Source organism: Etheostoma cragini, chromosome 12 (assembly GCF_013103735.1).
Source record: "Etheostoma cragini isolate CJK2018 chromosome 12, CSU_Ecrag_1.0, whole genome shotgun sequence".
Taxonomy (NCBI): Eukaryota; Metazoa; Chordata; class Actinopteri; order Perciformes; family Percidae; genus Etheostoma; species Etheostoma cragini.
This window is the reverse complement of record NC_048418.1, coordinates 23,586,562-23,607,979: the sequence shown is the minus strand read 5'-3', so window position 1 is coordinate 23,607,979 and position 21,418 is coordinate 23,586,562. Positions and strand designations below refer to the sequence as shown.

Here is a 21,418-nt window from a genome sequence, read left to right as displayed (position 1 = left end):
TATATATATATATATATATATATATATATAGAGGACTCGGGTCCTCTGTAACATGGAGGATCGCCTTCTGGCAGTCTTATATAATCATTTATAGTTTTCTTTTCTAATTATCTTCTTCCCTGTTTGTTTTTTACCTCTCTTTCCAACTGTCATCTAATCTCCATTTCATCAATATTTGCTAACAGAAGTTTCCATTTTCCTTATTGCTTGCTTTTCCACTTCATTTTCGACTTTGGACCTACACAACAGAGGAGTCACTGGCTTTGGACATATCACTTCTATTACCACCGCTAGTTCAAATTAAATCCAAAACAGTAATGCCGAGAAATTGATTCTAGAAGACTTGATTATATGAGAAAAAGCACTGGAAAAAGTCATCCCATAAGGTTTTTTTGTATACAAAATGTCAAACTAGTAATATACACGTATAATAAATGAAAACAAGTGTTTAAAATGTATAGTTTTATTATTTCTTCAGGAGCTAGGAAAAAAGGAAACCAAATAAGTTTGTACAATGCAGCGGAAGCCAGGAAACAGAGAAATGGCGCAATATTTATGGTACAAGATAAAGATACCTTGTGTGTTCCAGGCTCTTGGTGGCTGGGAGATCGGGGCTACACGTATGTCGCATATTGTTTGAATTATATAAATCTGAGGCAAAAACTCAGGCTCCATCCAGTGTGGCAAACTCTCCTTTTAGAGTTTGCATTTTCTTAACAATGACAACTCAATATAATCTTACAATGTTGACATTAATATAAAATAAGCAAATTACAGATGGGTAATTACAGATGACTTAAGCAACAACACCATGCTTCTTCAGCTATGGTGCAAAATGAACAGAGGGGTTAAGGGCTGGCATGCTGTTAAAATAGGAAGAAAAAAGCTCTTTGTTTGGGGAAATCACAATATGTTGAACATAATAAAAAAAAAACTAAATAATAATTTACTGTAAATACAAAAGAAATTCAAACCTTTCAACCCAGGGGTGATGTACTGAACATTTTACAACTCACTTAATTTGCTTTTGCTTAAAGTAAATGTGTGTTTTGTTGAAGGTGAACTCTTGGGTATGACCATTCAAGTTTCAAAAGGTTGGGTCAGTTTGACCTACATCATGGCAGAACAGGGCTTATGAACCCAGAACACGGTACTTGTTTTTTTTAATTCAAAGGACTCAATATGCACACATAACCTCTATTCAACGTTTTAACGTTTAACCCCCCCCGAGTCTGGAGAACAGAAGTACCCAGGGGGGGAGCCCTTCAAGTATTAGTTTTTTTTCTTTGCCCCAATCAAATCAAAATGGTTTCCGCACAGTTACCAAAGAACAGCAAATCTCCGAATAAACAAGAGAAAACAAGGAAACTAAAACAACAATCGTATGGAAGGAACATTTCTTCACTCTGAGAGATTGTTATTTGCTGAACAGTCGTCCGGGGGTTGCTGTTGACCGGATTGTTGGAACTTGGAGAAAAGCAAAAAAAAAAAAAATAGTACAAGAGTATCATTTGAGTTATTTCCACGTGTTTGCAGTCTGCGAGATGGACGAGCGAGAGGGGATCATGTCCAGCAGGTACTCCCTCTGACGCGCGTCGACGCCGGCCGACGACTTGTGACCCGTCAGGCTGGGGTTCACGTAGGCCATGGTGACTCCTGGGAGCGGGGAACAAAGCAGCGGGTCAAGGTGTGGAGAGAGCTGCATGCTGGGAGTTAAATGCCTTTTGAGTTACAGTTTTTGGATTGCTAAACGGCCGTGGTCCCAACCGAAGCCACATGTGCAAAACTCACTCCATGTTCCACAACTCTTCACACACCTCTCAAAACAGGCTCAGTCGCAATAAAGAAATAAAACATTTTTCATCTTTCCAGTTTCAATAATTCGAATGATTTCACACAAATCAATATTTTCTTTTAAGAAAAGGGTAATTCTTTGCCATGAATTTATTTTAATTTATGACAACCAGTTTTTAAAGGTGACAATGAAGGAATATAAATCGGCAGTTTGCTTAAATACATAATATATTTTGCCTGTAGTAATTTATTCCCATTCTCACATCTCTCTTATTTGTTCTTCATTCATGATTCTCATTTTCTCATGTTCATACTGTTCATATTGTAATATAATACCATAATACTATTTATCCCAGTATCCTTGCACTATGCTCCATATTTAAATCATTTTATTGACCTCTTCATTGCACTCATGCGTCTATATTGTTCTGTTTAGAGTATGTATATATTGTGTTTATATATTAGTGTGTTTACTTTTGTTCGGGTTGTTTTGTGTGTGTAAGCACAGTGTGAGTAACGATGATCCAAAGAAAAATACCTCATACCTGGCAAATAAAGCTGATTCTGATGTAATTACTGGAAACAAGTTACAAACTAAAAAAGCTATGTAATAGTAGGAGAGAATGATGGGACTAATCCTGGCTCTCTCCAGCAGCAGGCCACACATCTTCATCAACATCACCATCATCATCTCCAAATACAAATGCATGTGTTGTTTCCATTGCTTCCACCTCCATTACTTCCTGAAAGGGCACTGTTTTACTGCAGTACTGCTAGTTTTTTTCAGATTTTTTATATCTGTGTTTTAATCTTAGACATGGACGTAGTGGTATCTTGGCTCTTTGACCTGTTCACGGTTTCTCTCAAACCAGCTGAGAAAACTCTTTCAGCTTCAAATGCAATCAGCGGTGTTTAAAATTCATCAGGCTGAAATCTATTCGGTTTTGAATGCGTGGTTAGTTAGTTAGTTAGTTTGGACAGCTGTGTGGTAGCATTTGAACAAAGTGCTGGGAATCCAGTGTTGTGCAGGTCGTGGTTTAAGTTATGGCCAGATAGCTCAGTTGGTAGAGCGGGCGCCCCTATATAGAGGTCTGCAGCCCTTTGATGCATTGCATTCCCCCGCGCTCTCTCCCCCCTTCATGTCTTCAGCCTTCCTGTCAATTAAAGACCTAAAATGCCCCAAAGAATCTTAAAAAAAAAAGTTATGTGTGTAGTGTGCAGACTTTTGCAAATTGTCTTCAAGCAATGAAAAACAAATGAGTTTGGGCCACGTGACCTGCTGCAGTGCAGATTGTGGTTAGATTTTTGCACATGTGACTCCAGTTGTGCCCACTGTCATTTAGAAATCGAAAATGAAAGTGTAAAAAAATAAATAAATAAATAAAAGAACAGAAAGCAGCAGTATGATTCGACAAAGCACCTGAATACATAGCCACCCGTGTCCCCACAACACAGAGACGTCTAGACACAAGGACAAATGACAGAATGTCTTCTCTGAGGTTTGGTAGTGACAACCAGAGAAACTAAACCACCACACTGAGGGACTAAAGTAGGCAGGTTGAGATCACTGGCAGGGGGAGAAATGGAGAGTAGATATTGCCTTGTCCGAAAACATTTCCTCTTTAACTGTCATTTTGTATCTAGTGTATGAGATCATACTGGAAGGTAACGTTTGTTTAAGAATCCTTAACATGAAAAGAACAATTTGGATGTCAGATGTTCAAGGATTGCTTTTGGACCAGACAGGAATTTAAAAAAGAGCCTATGTCAGCCGGCAGGCTGGTATTAATGTGCGTCTACCTGTGTTGCTGTTGCTCTGCTTCTTCCATGCAGTGGATGAGGCACTGCCTCCGCTGATATTCCTGCCGCCGGCGGTTCCACTGCTGCTCACCTTTGAACTCTGGACAGAGCGCACGGAACCGTGGGCATTCTTACCTGGCCGGCTGACCAAAGCCGCAGCCGCCACTGCACTCTGCAGCTGGGAGGAGGAGGAGAAAGAGTGGGGGACGCCCCTCACCCCCAACGACGAGACACCATGGGACAGCTGGCCCTGGGAGCTCTGCGGGAAACAGAGAGGGGTGTTGAGTTGCAGTTGCATGGACTGCACAAATGCTTTCCTTTAAAAAAATATGGTAGATGGCTAGGCTGGCGGCGTTTGAAAAAATTCCATATTTATGGTTTATCAGATTGGATATATATTCTAGAAAATGGGGAAAGTATCTTAACTTTCTGGAGGGAGCTTTGTGCTGGGAAGAGACGTGTATGATGGGCTTAAGGTGTTGCCATTTATACAGATGTTCACTTGGTCTATAGTTTGTCTATTTTCTATAACTGTGTCATCTATTAAAATGATTATGGTCGGTTTTTCTGTTTTTAACAGAAACAATGAAAAGGGATTCCCACCTGCTTGACGGAGTGATGGTGAACCATGTTGGCTCCTCGACTGGCCTGGTGGAGGTGCTGGGAGGATGCTCTGGCGTGAGCCTGCTTCAGATGCTGGGACACCAGCTGCTCGGCTTTCATCGACGAAGAGGACGAGGAGCTACTGTGGGAGACGGGCGAGGACGTCTGCTGAAAAAGACGCTGCTCGATTTCCTGCTCTTGTTGCAGGGCTTTGACGAAGGCTGCTTTCAGCCTCTTGGTGTGCTCAGCTTTCAAAACCTTTTTTTGATTGGAAGACATGCAGTGTTCACAGAGGACTGTCCCGCCTTTTGTCTTGTCGTGCCTCCAGCGGCAGGTGAAGTCGGTTTTGCACTGGGTGCAGGTGAAGGGGTCTCTGGTAATGGTCTTGGACAGTGCTACACCTGTTTTTCCTTAAGGGAGAGAGAGAGATGGGAAATGGACAGAGGTGCTTGTATCTTGTATATTGGAAAAAAGACACAGATAGATGACATGGTGCTTTTTTTGGATGCTGTTGTTTGGCCTTAGTGGTCCCCTAATACTGCATCTGAAGTCTCTTTTATATAGACCTTAGTGGTCCCCTAATACTGCATCTGAAGTCTCTTTATATAGACCTTAGTGGTCCCCTAATACTGCATCTGAAGTCTCTTTTATATAGACCTTAGTGGTCCCCTAATATTGTATCTGAAGTCTCTTTTATCTAGACCTTAGTGGTCCCCTAATACTGCTTTTGAAGTCTCTTTACCCAAAATTCAGCCTTGGTGCAGAATTACAGCCACTAGAGCCGGTCCCACAATGAGCTTTCCTTAAGACTTGCCATTTCTGTGTCTGTAGCTTTAAATGCTAGTGAGGAGGAGAGAGGGGGGGGGGGGAGGTGGAGGGCGGGGTGTGGGGCCTTGAGCAACTGCCACTTTTCTTGTATGAAAGCCACAATGTCTCTCTCTTTCTCATGGGCGGGCCAAATTCTCTGGGCGGCCAAAGCAGAGAAAGAGGAGGTAGCCTTGCCCCTTATGATGTCACAAGGAGCAAGAATCCAGATTGGCCCATCTTAGCTCTCCTTTTTTAAAAGGCAGAGCAGGATACCCAGGGCTCGGTTTACACCTATCGCCATTTCTAGCCACAAATGGACCATAGGCAGGGTAGGGGAATGCATATTAATGTTTAAAAAAACCTCATAAAGTGAAATTGTAATTCCATGGGACATTTAAATCCTGGGTGAAAGTGGGGATGTCCTGACTTCATATGGACAATATTTCAATTCTGGCCCAAGGAGATGAAAGAAAATCGCTCGTTTTGTGCCACCAGAAGTCCAAACCTAATGATATTCAGCTCGCTATCATACATAATAAAGAAAACCATAACAATTCCGAAGCTGGATCTAGAAAATGTTTGACATTTTTTACTTTAAAAAAAACTTGATTCATGTTAAAGCTTTGTGTGTTTATCAACCTATTGATTGACAACAACATGTAAATAAAAGCCATCAAATGAAGAAACGTTAACACACCTCTGTGGATGGTATCCAGCAGGTTCTGTACCACTTCTTCCAGTCCTACCAGGTAGATGAACTCATTATTGGCTGCAGAGGGCAGAAAGTTAAACTCTGGGGCAGGGGGCTTGGGTGGGGGAATCTCCAGCAGGGTCTTCTCCAGTTGTTTCCGCAGGGCGAGTTTAGCTGCAGCTTGGCGGCTGGCTGGGGAGTCATTCACGCTTACCACAGACACGCCGCCGCTTCCTGAGGAAGAGCCCTTCAAACTGGATGCCGAGGCCTTCGAAAACAAGCAAATACAGGAAAAAGGTGTTAACATCCAGTTAACTTGCCTTAGCAATACATAAGTTACCAAAGGACTGTCGCTGTTGTTTTATGGCAAATCGATCGATATATGAGGCTAGATATTGTCTTAAATTTTGGATTTTGTAATATGACATAAGTGTTGTCTTTTCCTGGTTTTAAAGGTTGCATTACGGTTAGGTGATGTCTTTTTCTGCACCGACCAGACTGTTCTAACTGTTCTATTATTTACATTTACCCAGTAATTATATTCACTTTACTGGTCATTATTTATCAAAAATCTCATTGTGTAAGTATTTTGTGAAAGCATGAATAGTCTAGATACAATATTGCTTCAATATCGCTATAGATGTATTCGGTCAAAAATATTGTGATATTTGATTTTCTTCATATCGCCAAGCTCTATTATTTACACCCTGGATGTAAAACCCATACGTGCATATTGTCCTTTATATTTATACTCAAAGGCACCTCTGGAATACTTACCAGTGTGTTGGCACTGCTGCCAATCCTGATGAGGCCTGAGTGGACCATGCCTCTCTGGCCTTGGCTTGCAGGGGCTGAAGTCCTGGGGCCCATCAGCAGAGGGGGGGGTCCTGAGCCTCCAGAGGCAGCCAACTGCTGCTGCTGGCGCAGAGCCTGGATCTGCTGTGGAGATACAGAGATGGGCTAACCAGGACAATGAGAGGGGGGACACGGAGGGACAGCACAGACAAACGCAGTGGAGGACAAGGGAGGGGCATCAAAAGCACCAAGGCAAAGGGCACACACAGAGAGAGAAAGGCGCAAAGGGAGACCATAAGTCCTACGTTTAAGGGTTAATTCTTTCCCTGCAGATTGTCCAAGAGTGGAAAGCAGCAGTAAGATGGTACAACTCAGGCTATTATTGCCCTGACAAAGACAACATTTAAGAACAACAATGAATAGAACATTTAGAAAAAATGTCAGTTTCTTCCCTCTTTATCTTAGCATGGTTATAATATTGTATTGCCCCATGACTCACCTGTGTCCCTCTGACCAGAGGCGGCATTATGATCTGGGAGCCATGTTTGGACGACACCTGCTGGCCTCCTCTCACCAGCGGCGGGGGGATCACTGTGCCTGAACTCCTGCCTGTCAAAATCTGGTCCAAAAAAAGAAAGAAATCCGAAACAGTATAAAGATGCTGTCACACAGATATGCTGTTTAAGTGCATGTGTCATAGTAGAGCATTTACCTGCTGAGAGCCTTTATTGCTTGTAATTGTTCCCCGAATGAGAGGAGGAGGAGCCGAGGAGCCGGAAAGACCTGAGGGCTGTAAAGGAAATGGAGAAAGATATTAAATAGGATGCTTGAAGTGGAAGGAGATGTTGTGGGGATGTGCAACTTTACCTTCTGGAGAGCATCTTTTTGTATCTGGCTCTGCCGAAGCTTCTTCAGCAGCACCAGCTTGGCCTCCTCCAGTCTCAGCTCCACCTTCAGCTGCTTAATGATGCGCTCCCGCTCCACCGGGCTGCTCTTCTGGACCCCACAGATAACAACATCACTTACACCACTCGCTTTACAAAAGACAAAAACCCTTTCCAGTGACCGAAGGTCTTTTCAGACAGGGAGCCGTTGTCGCGCCTCGTAATTCTGTTTTAATGAGAGGCGTGCGTGCAGGTATGGGGGGGCGGGAGATCGGACAAGCGACGCAACAAGCAATCCCGCTTGGAAACTGTCACGTTCCAGTAAACTGTCGGTTCCGTTTTTACTAAACTTCAGATGATTTGATTGATAGGGGGATGGAAACTTAGCTAGTGAGACCCCGCGGATCAGAGCGACTATGCAGGCAAAAGGACGCTTAAGCCTCCAACACATAATTCACGGCAAAACTGCGAGGTAGGGTGCAGAGCAGAAAGGTACAGGGCAGCGCTGGAACGCTCTGGAATTGGGTGCGCCACGAAAGGGCAGCGGCAACAAGGTCAAAGTTGAAATAACTTGAACTTTGAGCGCAGCTTTACCATCTAAAAAGACCTTAAAGCAGTGGATGTTGAAGCCTAACCTGTCCAGTAACAGTCATGCATCATGTGGTCATGCATCATGTGGGACATCTGCATTTGCAGTTGCTCTGAATATCAATGAAATGCGTGGCGTGCAATTTACATATTTTAGCATATAAAATAACTTGTTTACACCAAGGCCCAACTTAACCAACTTTCCGTGTCCACATAAAAAAAAAAGAAAAAAAAAGAAGAAACGCTTGCAACCAAGGCCTAGGTCATAAATACATACATACATACAATAAACATGTCTCAGGGTCCATCTCAGTAGTGTAGCAGAATAATACGCATGACTTGCATTGTGTACATGTGTCTCACCATGAGCAGGTCTGTGTCCAGCTCCTTAAAGTGGCTCAAGCCATTCATTGGTGGACTGGGCGAGTCATTATCGGACAAGATGATGACATCGTCGTCTTCAGGGGACGGAGGGCGCTTCTCCCTTTTTATACTGCTGGAAGCAAGTAGGACAGTGACATTCAGATGAAAAAAAGATCTCAGTATTTTATAAATCAGATACAGTGAACACAAAAAAGCAATATAGCATTGTAAAAGATGTAAAAGAGTATAAATTATAGGGGAAAAAAATATTTAATCCATTTTAACGTCTTTCATTTTAGCCTTTGATTTCCTCTTAGGTTGTCAAAATCATTTTCTTTTACACTATCTGACAAATACTCTGTTTCAGCTTGTTCCAGCTCTTTACTGAAGCTTTAGGATGTGGAATATTAAAATTCAAGACCCATGTTTTTATGGTTACTCCACGGTATTCAAAATAAATGCCTTGTGCATCATAAACACACATTTCCCTAACCTTTAGCCCAATTTGGACGTATTTGGCACACAAGTGTTATTTGGGTTCAAACATTGTTAAACAGCATATTGTGAGTTTGTACTGATGGATCCAGTGGGGGGTGAGGTTAGGAACCTTACATGGCTATTTGGGACAAGATGAAGAAGTACACATCAACTGGCTTGTGTTCTAGCATCCATTAGTAATGTCTGTATTCTTGGGGGGTTGATATGCTCCATAGACAGTTAAAGAAATGGACCAAAAGATCCCGTTGCTCTGGACGGAGACCAGTGAAGTCTATTAAAAGCTCTTTTCCGGTGATGGCTGAGCGTTACTGCACAGCCTCCAACTGAGCTTGACAATGTAGATGTGATGTGAGCAACGTGTCTGAGAGTTGTAAGTCTTCTGGTAGCTGTGCAAGAGAAATCTCAATTGGCTATTTTTACAAAAACGTCTGCTACGGAGCCATACCGTGAGCTACAAGGTAATGGAGCCTTTTATACATTGTTGTGTTTCTTTAGAAACAAACAGTGGACAAATATAGTCTTTAAAGGCTTCAGATGTAAAGGTATTCGCTGTCAAAGTGACGTCAAAATGAATGGCAGTCAATGAAATGCTAATGGCGGGTGATGGCTTGGTAGTATCAAAATGGCGCATAGGGAGCTTCGCTTAGAGAAGAGAGGCTTAGCCCCTTGATCTGCTCCACAGGAGCAGGGTGGGCCTTTAAGCTCCAGTAAAGGGTTTTTAGTCGCAATGCAACAGATGTTGGAGAACACGCATTTCCTGTTAAAACAGGAAATTGTGGCAGCGCATTGTACTGTAGGCGTCTGAGGAATTTGGGTATGACCTGTATGGGGCCACATACCTCATTCAAATCATGCTAAAGGAAATTAAAGCATGTGGTAATTTTCAAGGCAGTCTGGATTAAGCCACAGGTATTACACTAGCCCCCTTTCAACACATTTAGCTTCTCGTGCAAAGTGACAAGACGTCATGTGACCATCCTGGTTGTTGTTGCTGGCCAGTGTCTTGTAGGCCTATATGGGCTGGGCAGTATACTGTACTCAAATAGACAAATCAATCAATCGGGTTACACAAATACAGATTATGTATTTCTATTAAATTGTTCAAGTCTACACATGACAACACTCTGAGGCCTGTCTCTCCTCTCTGTCATCCTTGTGTGTGTGTGTGTGTGTGTGTGTGTGTGTGTGTGTGCCTCCTGAGGGTTTAGGCCCATCATCACTTCCCTTGGATTAATCACTACTCTTCCAAAGAAGTCACATGACCTCAAAGTCATCATCACGTGACACACACAGTTTTTTTTCTTCTTCTTTCTCCTCCCCCCTGCCCTCACTGTTCCTTCTACTGTGGAAACCATGGCAACAACCGGCTGGAACCGGTTTGTGGCACACGGCTTCATTTTGTGTGCGGGGAGTTTTTAGGGTTCAGGTGGTGAGTGGGGGGAAAATGGAGGTGGACTGAAAGACAAAGTTCAACGTCACCTCTGGAGGACAACTACACACCACCACCCCCCACCCCCCACCCCAACACCTCTAACCTACACAGTCTTAAGCAACATCAGGATCATAAAAGCAACATTGGACACTTGGACATTATCAGCCTTTTACGATTAATATAAAGCACTGCTAATCCTTTTGTATACTCTTATGTGAGAGTTTCCCCCAACAAAAAAACAAGAAGCTTGCAGTCATTCTGCCGTCTAAATAAAGTTTCCTGCACATTTGCATCATGACTTTTTTTGACAGATACTTGATGTGGTTGTCACAGCTGTAGAGACTTTACTATTAACTGTTTCTCACCCTCTGGAGGTGCTCATGTCCACAGGCTGCTCCCCCTTCCGAACTTCCACTTTAATGGTGGCCTTTGGCTCCGTCGGTCGGACCTGGCTCCTTGCATCCACAGCTGACTCTGTCTTCACCTTGCTGGCTCTGTCGTTGCAGTCAGTCCGATTGTCTGAGCCGGGTTCAACCATTGTCTGTTGGGCCCGCTCCTGATCCTCCTCCACCGGCTGAGAGGCCAAAGGCAACGCTAAAGATAACGGCGACAGGCTCTTCTCCTGCTCTGATCCAACCATAGTCCGTCCCAGGTTTTCCTGTGCCAGAACAGGCTCGGGTTCAAGTTCAGTTTGTTCCTGCGTTGTGGCTTCAGACGTGTCCAACTTAGGCTTTTTGCTCTCACTGTCAGCATCAGAGAGTTCTATGGGGTGGGGAGCAGCATCCTTCTCCAGCACCCTCTTCTGGCTGCGTGTCTGGCGGACAGCCTCCTCAGACATCCCCTACAGATAAGGGAAGAAATTGCTGTTTTATCTGTATTTCATATACATTTAAAAATGTGTGACCTGGCCACCCGGTTGGCTCAGTTCAGTAGAGCGGGCGCCCATATATAGAGGTTTACTCCTCAACGCAGAGGGCCCTAGGTTCGAATCTCACCTGCGGCCCTTTGCTGCATGTCATTCCCCCCTCTCTCTCCCTTTTCCTGTCTTCAACTATCCTGTCATAAATAAAGGCCAAAATGCCCACAAAATATCTTAAAAAAAAAAAAACTGAACTGGAATGGACTCAAATTTCTTATTATTAATCTTGGGAAGCATTTTAAGTATGCATGCTTAGGCTGCGTTCAGACAGAGAAACAGCCATCGGGCGATTCGCGTCGGATCGCTGTTGTCTTCCGTTGTCCTGTTAGCGTAGTACTTTATACTTCTCAACTACTGTTTTTCATCAAATCGTTTATAGATCTCGATGTCGATCTCAAAACAGATCGACTGTGCTTTGTTGTTTGGAAACATTCAGCTGTCACTGCCCAATGTGAGTCGAGTGCAGATGTGAGTCGCTTTGCAACAAGTAGCATATAGGATGCTAACGAGAGACTTCTGTAATGTCAATACAGTCAAAATGGACCTACTTAACCACTGCTGGCTACAAGTTAGCATCAAACACAACAAAGGCTGTCACTTGAATGGCGTTTTGAGCTAACGTTAGCCATCAAACAATCATAGATGGCTAAAACAAATGCCGTCAACCGTTTGCGCCATTTAAATCTGCACTTGACTCACATTGGGCAGTGACACTTGTGTTTTATAACTTTCTTGTGGCAGTGACAGAGACAGTGATTTTCCTGTTTGGGACTCTCACACCGCCTCAAAACCTTCTGACAAGTCTGATCTCCGGTTACATGATTGGCCGCCGCAGCGCGACGTGGGGTTGCGTTTCTCCAAAAGTTGAGTCCGTCTCAACTTCTCGCTACAGGCGCGCTGCTTCTTTTTAGCGTGTCCCGCGTGCGGCAAACCCTGCCACAAGACTAAACGCACTACCCCCATTTAAAATGAAAAGACCTGCGGTTTTACAGCGCCGTAAAACGCAGGCGGTGTGAATGTCCGCTTGTTCTGAAAATAGCAGATGAAAACAATGTAAATGAGATCAAATGGTTAGTCAATTGGATTGAAAGCAGTGGTAATGACAGTTGAAGTAGTTTTACCTGACTAGCCACTGCAGAAGGGAATACAAAACCAAATCTTTGTGAAATACTGTATGGGAGTTAAAGTTAAGGTCAAACACTTAGAACTTGGATCGTCAGTTGGAGTTTAGAAGAAAGCTCCACAACAACCCTCATGTTGTCCTCGGGTCAAATGGACCCGTTTTCCTATATCAATGTTCTTTTTAATTCCCCAAAATAACATGATTGATTCCACACAACGCTCTTTGCCAAGTACAAATCTCTACTTTCATTAATTTTGGGGCGTCTTATTCAATTTTGTAACATTTGAAAAACAAATTGAAGTGGTTTTGAAATAGTATTGGGTAAAAGTTGACATATCCCAGTCTGTGATTATCCATCAACATCCATTCCTTTAATTTTAGTCTAAATAATTCCTAATTTCTGCTTTTCTAACTCAAACATTAGGTATATATTTCCTATAAATGAGGTTTATTGACCATACATTCCAAAACTGTCCATAACTGTAAAACTAAAGTTAAGATGTTAATGTTAAGTAGTGTTGAAAATGTAAAAAAAATGACAAACATTGAAAAAAAGTATCAAAAGTGTAAGAAAACATAAGTAAAAGTGAAAAAAAAAACGAGGAAAAGCCTCAAAAGTGTTGATTTTCCGCAGCCAAGAACACTGGCTTTGTAAGTACTGAAAATATTTGATTACCATTTCAAGTTCAAACCCTAAAAAGTATTTACATCATCATTTTCTATGCAGGTCCAGATGGACATTGAAACACCATTTAAAGCGTAAGAGATGAAAGCCGCTGAAAGGTCAGTCGAGTTACCGGTCATCTATAAACAAGCGTAGTTCTGGGGAAGGACCGGCACAAAAGATTTCTGGGATTTGTTGACGGGGCCGTATTGACGTCAAATCAGACGAATTCCTTGTGATGAAAATTGTCAACGCGTCTATTCATTTAGTTCTCAGCAACCAATGAGCCTCCAGTAATGTGCAGATAATGAATGAGTGTCAGTGAAGAAATTGGGTCGGTTCAAAATAAAGTTGGGGATCGCCATTTAGAACAACAGAGGTGCAGAGTACAAAATGCTTAAAAGGACAATTTTAAGCTCTAATTACATTCCTGTGAGGTTGACATTCTCTGACAAAACATACCGTACCGAGCCATTATCATTATCATTTTACGGAAAGTGTTGTTGTGATTGTGGGCCTGTCACTCAGAATTTAGACACAACTGACCTTGAATCAGCTGTAGGAGACACAGGGTGACTAAAATGGCCCCCAGACAAAACATGTGGGACTAGGGAGGTCACATGACCAAGATGTTGACTCGTGTATGATCCCAAAATGTCCAATTATCCAAAACCAAACACCAAAGGAAGCCAAAGCTGAACAAAAAAAAGATGGGGAGTATCCAGTAAGTACTCAAGTTCAGTGAAAAACAAGAACCTGAGCATCACGTGGGTTTTGTAAGAGGGGTAGCAGCAAAAAAAATGCAGCAGTGCGACATTAAAACAGCTGGAAAAACACGACAACATCGTAATCAAATCAGAACTTAAGGGGACTTGGGGAATATCAAAATTAACTGGAGCATGAATTCCGTTAAAAAATTCATAATCACCCATAAATCCAAGTATTCCCTTCCTTGGGTCAGGCACCAAAGAGCACCAGATCCATTACGGTCTCTGATACCCTGTACAACAAATTCAATCCCACCAGTAGTGGACACGCAGCGATACAGCAGGTCCATACTGGGCAATATGTCAATATTATATCGATATGTGAGGCTAGATACTGGCTAACATTTTTGATATCGTAACATCACACTCTCTGTGTTCTATTATTTGCCTCTACCCACTCAAGTCATCATATCCACATTTGATGATTATTTATTAAAAATCTCATAGTGAAAGCACCAATTGTCAATAATCCGCAACATTGCCATTGAGGTGTTTGGTCATAAATATCATGATATTTGGTTTTCTCCAGTGTCGGGTCAGAAATGAGACGAGACCCAGGAAGATGCTAGACCACATGGGTCAATACACCTTTTTCGTTTGCCTTTATGGTTTTGATAATGGCCGATCTCACATTGTTCTGTGTGTATAAACAACCATTTAAGTATAATAGAATAGACACCACACCTCTACACTCGTATACAGACTCTCTTATCCACACATGATACAGTATTCTGCTTACACCTGTACAGTTATTAATATAAAGCCTTTCAACGTCAACACTGGAGGAAGAAAGTGAGAAAGTAACAAGGGTTGGAGTTTCTCTCTCAAACTCTCTTTTTTTCATTCTTTGCACAGCTATTTCTGTCACTTTCCTTGTGACAAAGCGTTGTAGTGTCACTTCTTGGCCCTGACTTTTCACACAACTTTCGAGTGTGGCCGTGAATCAGATATAAAAACTTCAAGTTCCGACGTGGTCATGCTAGTTCTTTTCTAACATAACTTGGCCCTGAAACGTGGAAAAGAAAGTGACTTGCAGTCCAACATTGAGTATGTTTACATGTGCCCTACTATTGCAATTATCATTAGGTTTTTGGGAGTATACTCATATAAGCGCTGCTTAAGGTTCGTGTCCCATTCTAGCGATAGAAACTGTAATACTGTGACATGGGGGTGGGGGGGTGGGGCAGTAGCTCAGTCTGTGGGGAGTTGGGTCGGGAACCGGAGGGTTGTGGTTCAAGTCCCCATCCGGGCCAAAGTATGGGAGTGGACTGGTAGCTGGAGAGATGCCAGTTCACCTCCTGGCCACATGGGTCAATACACCTTGCTCTTGAGCAAGGCACTAGACTACCAACTGCTTGGGGCGCCTTTCCATGGGCAGCCCCCCCACTCTGACATCCATTTAGTGCATGTATAGGTACTCAGCCTGTGTGTAATGTGTGTAATAACAACTGAGGGAAAACATTGTAATTGCCCTTGTGGGATTGATAAAATTTACATTATTATTTTTTTTTTTACATATGATAAGATTGGTTTCCTGGTACCTTGTAGTTAATCAGAAAAACATGATGGGAAATTCTTTCGACCTCCGCTGCAGAGGTAACTGACTCAGTACAGAAAGTACCCAAGGTGGTTCAGAGGTTGAAGGATCAAGACACAGCTGCACGCAGATGGTCAGCAACCTAAAGACTGTTATGACCACATAAACAGGTATGTGAATAACCAGGTTGGAATGTTCCATGTAAACCATATCCAGAATAAGAGTGCTTGCTGCAACACAAATTGCCGACTGGGACACACAATAAACTGACTGATTGATTGATTGATTGATTGCTTGACCAGGATACAACTCCAAAATCCACATGCTATCATGCACGTATACACACTTAGTTAAATGACTTTGGCCGTTGTCGAAGGAATTGAGGTACATGTTCAGGAGACGACCAGTGCTCAAAGTTCAGAATCTCACACACATTCAAAGACTGACTCAGACCGTGGCTATTTACTGGACGACCACAAAGAGGTAACACACCAGCGTTGTGCCCTGAATCATATTCATCCATGTATGTGTGTATGTCGCAGGATCGAGGCCCTGTCCTGCCAAGTCTGCTGAGGCCCTCAGTCTGCCCAGCGACGCACCACAGGAAGCTAGGTTTTTTTAGACTAAAGAAGGACTACAATTAACCCTTACAACCAACTATTTCTCAGTAACACACACTGTACACACTCCCGCCCCTCCCCTTCCTGTTCTTAGAATGGTTATGGTGGCGAGCATGAAGCACACTCAGTGTGTCCATGATGGACCTATACGCAGTCGCACACATACAGAGTCACCACGCAGCATGTAGAGCAATCATCTAATAACTCAGGGCTGACTACGTTGTTTTTTCCCCAATTCTCTGAAATCGACAGACATGACATGACCCTTCCCAGGATTCAGTGGGACACAAAGCACTTTTCCTGAGAACCGGTTTGAACTGGTTGGTTAGTGTGTGTGTGTGTGTGTGTGAGTGTGAGTGTGTGAGAGACTGAGAGAGAAGCTGAAGCTGGGTTTAACCCTTCAGATGCTGGAGCAGACGCCAGGCCTCCACAGTGACGGCCATTACACGGTTTGTGAGTGTGTGTGTGTGTGTGTGTGTGTGCTGGGAGTTGGGATGGCGTTATTAATTCTGACGCGTATAGCTGTGAAATGATGCTGAGGGAAGAAGTTAGACATGCTGCCCCCCCCCCCTACCTCCCATGGACACTGACCCTATCTTTGTAACAGGGGATCTGAATGGCTGACAGGTTTCACATTTCATCTCCATGGCAGTTTACACACATTTCCATCAAGCCCACCCACCCACACACCTACTCAAACACACACATATGGTGGATCAAACACCCACCCAAGAACTTGACGTCAAATGCAACCAGTGCTCTGAAGGCAACTAAACCGGAAAAAGGAAAACTCAACTCTACACTATAAATTCATTCTATGTACACAAAGTTAATATACAAGTAAAGTGACACACATACGGGGTAGCACATAAAGAGCTACACTGGCCATTTCAATATAAGGTATACTGTTTTGAACAGACGGCACGTGTGGTTATGGTTTCATGGTATGATTATCAGAATGATCTCGCAACACAATATTATCCGGTTAAATATTCAAATAAGATGGAAATCCTCCAACAGCATTACGACGCCGTAAAGACGTCATTGTGCGATGTGTGGTGGGGGTCATGGGGAGGTTGGGCTGTCACTCTTTCAATACAGTTTTATCACAGCAATAGTTTTCCACTAGTAGACCTTTCTGGCAAAACACATTTTTTTCTGTCTTTTCCCAGCATGCTGTTGGGTCTTCCCTTGCAGGAGGGAGGCGATATTTCTGTTAAACGGGTATAAACTGCACACTGGCTGAGATATGTGCTATTATATGAACTTTGAATGCTTTGTAAAGTAACCGCAGTGAAATAAGGTTCATGTTAGGCTGCAAAAGTGTATATATAATCATACTGCAGTCTGCTATGTGTGAGTGTGTGTGTAAGCTTATGCGTGTGTAATCAGTCTGCGTTAACAAAATGACCACAAGCCTGGTCCTGTAACAAACACAATTTGTGTAATCTTATCTTTAAGATATGACAAATAGAGTTTAAATGGCTCTTATATCATCGCATTTTCTGACATTTCATTTCTGTCACTTTTTCAATGTTGTGGGTGTTTTTTCCAAAAGTTTTTTGATATCTTTTAATGTTGACATTTTCAGCGCCTATTTTGACGGTCCATTTTTTGTGACAAAAAAAAATAAAAATGTACTGAAAACGGGTCAATTTGACCCAAGGACTACATGAGGGTTAACCAACTGTACATACTGCTGAAAAGTCTGATCCAAGTTATTACGTCATATCTTCTTATTGCTCTGGTTAACCGTTTCACAGGGGGAATGAATATTAAATGAATGTTTGAGGACTTCTAAAAAGTTAAATCTGATTGAACTCAATGCTCACGGTAACATTTGTAGTGTAATTACATCACAATAATCACCACCACATTAGCCTATGATGCACTGTGCAGGCAGTTGACTCTTGGCGCCTCCTGTGTCTCTTTCACCATGGCAGAATAGTATTTTTATCTGGTATCAGGTTGCCACTATCAGGACGCCGCCCGTCCGTATCCACAGTTTATCGACACCTGTCTTGTTTTCTGCTGAGTGTCCTTTCTCTCTGCCCTGAGGTGGTTATTTAATCTAGTCAGTCACGGGTCATGTCACGCATCACAAACTCAAAACGTCTTAAGAATAACCCAACTATCGGCGATGTCTGGCTGCACATACAGTATGCGTTCAGCCTTTTATTTACCCACTTACAGACCTTTAACATGTCCAAACATATTTCTACACTGCACCGTGTTGTCAGAAAACTGTACACCCACGCTATCTTGTAGAACTGCAGCACCAGCAACATATTCTAATCATTTATCTGGTTCCATCTGTCAGAATAACAGCTGCTAGTGTTGCTGGTCTCCAAGCGTCAACTACCAGCGGTAACAAAACCTTTACGACCAAATAGTTAAATCTGTGCTGGCATAATGGAACAATTTCGATTTGGAGCTGATCACGGTTTGCTCAATGACATAACTAATATTCTGAAACTGAAACAAGCCAGTGATTCATGCAGCAACTTACACCACCGCCTACACAAAACAGACAGAAAAAGGCAATTAGAGAGCCAACTTGCCGCATATATAGTATATTTGATGAAGTCATGGAGGTTTGACTAACCAGTTGCCCTATGACCCTTGCAGTCATGTGCAGCAGCTTAAAATGTGGCCGGCAGATGACCCTTTTCTAGAACAGTGGCTGATTACACAACTGCTCTGGGCCAGTCTTGTGTGTGATCACTGGAACAGTGCTTTCCGGACAAAGCTGAAACTTCTGAACACTTTCTAATGACTCGGCCTTGTGATTGTAACACTATGAATGCTGTCACTCTGAGGTAGATAAGACCAGTACCAGTGGATGACCAACTTCTCCTCTCTTCTGACCAGTGGTGGTTTCTGTAAAAGGAAACCAGTATTTTGTTTGCAGTGACAGGTCATAAACAATGCAACCATGCAACTGATACCACTTTTCAGGGCCTTTGTTCATATGAACAACTAACTGTTTATTCCAGATCTTCACAAAAAGGCATTAAAGTACAGCCGACCACTTCATAACTATCCCATCTTCAGTCTACATGGCATGGGACGGTACTTGGTTTTAAGTGGCTTTTTTGTGCACTGATGCAATAAACCACTTTACTAATAAGGATGTTATATATGACAAAAAGTAGAGCTGCAACAGTTACCTCAATGAATCAACAGCAACTTTCATAATCAATTGTTTCAAGCAAAAATCGACAAAATTCTAATATTTTCTAGTTTTCTACAATAATTGCATTGTGGACTGTTTTGGCTGGACAAAACCTTGGAATCTGTTCAACTGGGCAGGCTCACAATTTGCTGTCATTTCATAAACCAAGCAATTCATCGAGAAGGTAATCAGCAGATTTAGCGATATTGAAAAGAATGGGCAGTAACTTGCAACCCTAACAAAAACCATTACCTCGGAAATCTGTCAAACGAACCAATACAAAAATGAATACCCAATGTAACAACTTAAAGCTATGCATTTATTCCTTTATTTTTATTAGTCTGATTATGAGCATACTTCATTTCAATGTTGTAGACTAGATTATTAGAATTATTGGTACTGAGTTAGCAGTAGATTTGAATAAGGTTATCAAAAGCAGTTGTTTAAAGATACATCACCATTAACACTAAATCTGATAATATGGAAAGTACCAAAACTATCAAAAAAACTGTCACATTATTACAAATGTGTTGGTATGTGTTCAGTGACTTTTTCTGCATCAGTACACAGTAGGTTGCTAACAAAAAAAGCACAAAAAGTATTCTATTTTGTGTACGTGTGACTTGAATTTAAGGCTTGCTTTAAGTAGGCCTGCATATCCTAAACATATGCTAAGTCCTTGGTAGCCTAAATCTAAATCCAAACCAGTATTTCATCAAAAAAAAAAGTCTGCGCGTGTGTGTGTGTGCGTGCGTGTGTGTGCCATTCTGAGCGAGACAGAGAGCAAGTGTGTGCGTTGTGTGTCAGAGTGTGTGTGTGTGTGTGTGTTCAGCTTTAAGAGGAGGAAGACTACGGTTGTCACAGAGCGAAGTAGGAAGATTAGCTACCAGATAGCAGAACCAACACTGGTGCCCAGGGGCTTAAAGCGAGCGGCAGCGGCCACCATTAACCTTCCACCCCCCCAGTAAACCCTCCAAACCATACTCAGCCCTTTAAAAACTAAACCCAGCCCACACTACATGTGCAACTAACCGGCTTTTTTTTTTTTAATTGTATTATTGACACCGCCTCATAAGCGGTGAGCGTGTTATTAGTGAGCTAACATTAGCTAGCTAACACAAACAAAAACACGAAGCTAATTTAGCTAGGACAGAAGCAGTTAACGTCTGAACATAACGTCTGTTGAAGACTTTAAGTCAAAAGTAGGCTAGTTACGTTAAAAGTCCTCCAGCCGGGCACGTCAACATGGTCCACACAACTAGAACCGAGCCAGAATCGTTGACCTGGCTTCACCCCGATGCGGGACAACCACCAGCTCAAAAAGCGGGCACAAACTTTTATCCCACAGCCCTAAAAGTGAGACTGTATGGGACTCACCGGGACTGGTTACCTGGGTGTCCCTCCAGAAGAAGAAAAAAACCCGAATCGGAACTCATGAATTTCATCAACCGGCCCGAGGACGGAGGGTGCCGCGGCGATGTCACGTTAACGTTATAATCCTTAGCTCATTTAACGACTTCTAACGCACTAAATCAAGTCCAGGGGTCATAGTTACAAGCTGGCACGGGTAAGAAAACGTAAAATAAAAGAATCTTTGGCTGAGCGAGCCCCCCCCCCTCTCCTCCCCAGTGCTCAACCTTTGGCTCTGCGGAGAAGTGTTACTTTTCAACAGCCCATCAGCTTCTTTATCGTCACAGATAGGTGGAGGAAAACCTGGCTCCTCTCGACGACTCCGAATAAAAGGCTCCTCTCGATCCACTTACTAAAAACTTCGGTTTCGTCTCAGTCAACTTACTCGGTAGCTTTGTCTCCCGTTCTTCACCGATGGTCGACCAAGGAATGTTTAATCTGCAGTTAACCTCGATAAATCGTTGCTTTTTTTAAATCCAGGGGATATCCTCTTTTTTTCGGCCCTCCCCACTGCCGCGTCTGTTGCCAAATAATGCGCCTCAACACACATGGAGCCGCTGCGTCCTCTTAGTGGGCATGCGCACCTCGGCATACCAGGGCGACCGGATCGCATCATGTAAGCCACTGACCACCAAGGGCCAAAGTAGGACGACCCTATCAGTGGCCCCGGGCTCCTCGGGTTGACCCATGACTGTACCAGCAAGGACAAACATCCCCTCCAACATTCTCTCACTCTCTCTTTCTCTTTCTCTCTCTCCTCACACTCACACACACACACACACACACACACACACACACACACACACACACACACACACACACACACACACGCACACACACACCATATAACAATGAAAATCATAAAATGTTAAGGTATCACACACTTACCAGCAACCCCACTGCCTCCTAACATTCAATGAAGACCTAAACCAGCAACCTCAGGTCAGG

At 42.9% G+C, this 21,418-nt stretch overlaps 1 protein-coding gene across 11 annotated transcripts in view; it reads right to left on the bottom strand.

Annotated features, from left to right (window-relative positions):
- The window catches only part of LOC117954691 (transcriptional repressor p66 alpha-like), a 26,502-nt gene extending 5,383 nt beyond the window's left edge, over positions 1 to 21,119 (bottom strand). Inside the window, exons 1-11 of one of the 11 annotated variants that reach the window (XR_004658875.1) lie at positions 20,856 to 21,119; positions 10,621 to 11,096; positions 8,326 to 8,458; positions 7,358 to 7,486; positions 7,203 to 7,280; positions 6,990 to 7,109; positions 6,473 to 6,655; positions 5,702 to 5,963; positions 4,198 to 4,607; positions 3,595 to 3,853; positions 1,455 to 1,656 (exon numbers count right to left, since the gene is read on the bottom strand). Coding sequence is in view for 10 of the 11 variants with exons in the window: in XM_034888632.1 (XP_034744523.1) it covers positions 1,517 to 1,656; positions 3,595 to 3,853; positions 4,198 to 4,607; positions 5,702 to 5,963; positions 6,473 to 6,655; positions 6,990 to 7,109; positions 7,203 to 7,280; positions 7,358 to 7,486; positions 8,326 to 8,458; positions 10,621 to 11,093 (2,187 nt within the window). In the remaining variant the exon portion in view is untranslated. The other 10 variants (XM_034888632.1, XM_034888641.1, XM_034888639.1 and 7 more) reach the window with 10 other exon arrangements.
- Between the last annotated feature and the right edge of the window lie 299 nt (positions 21,120 to 21,418).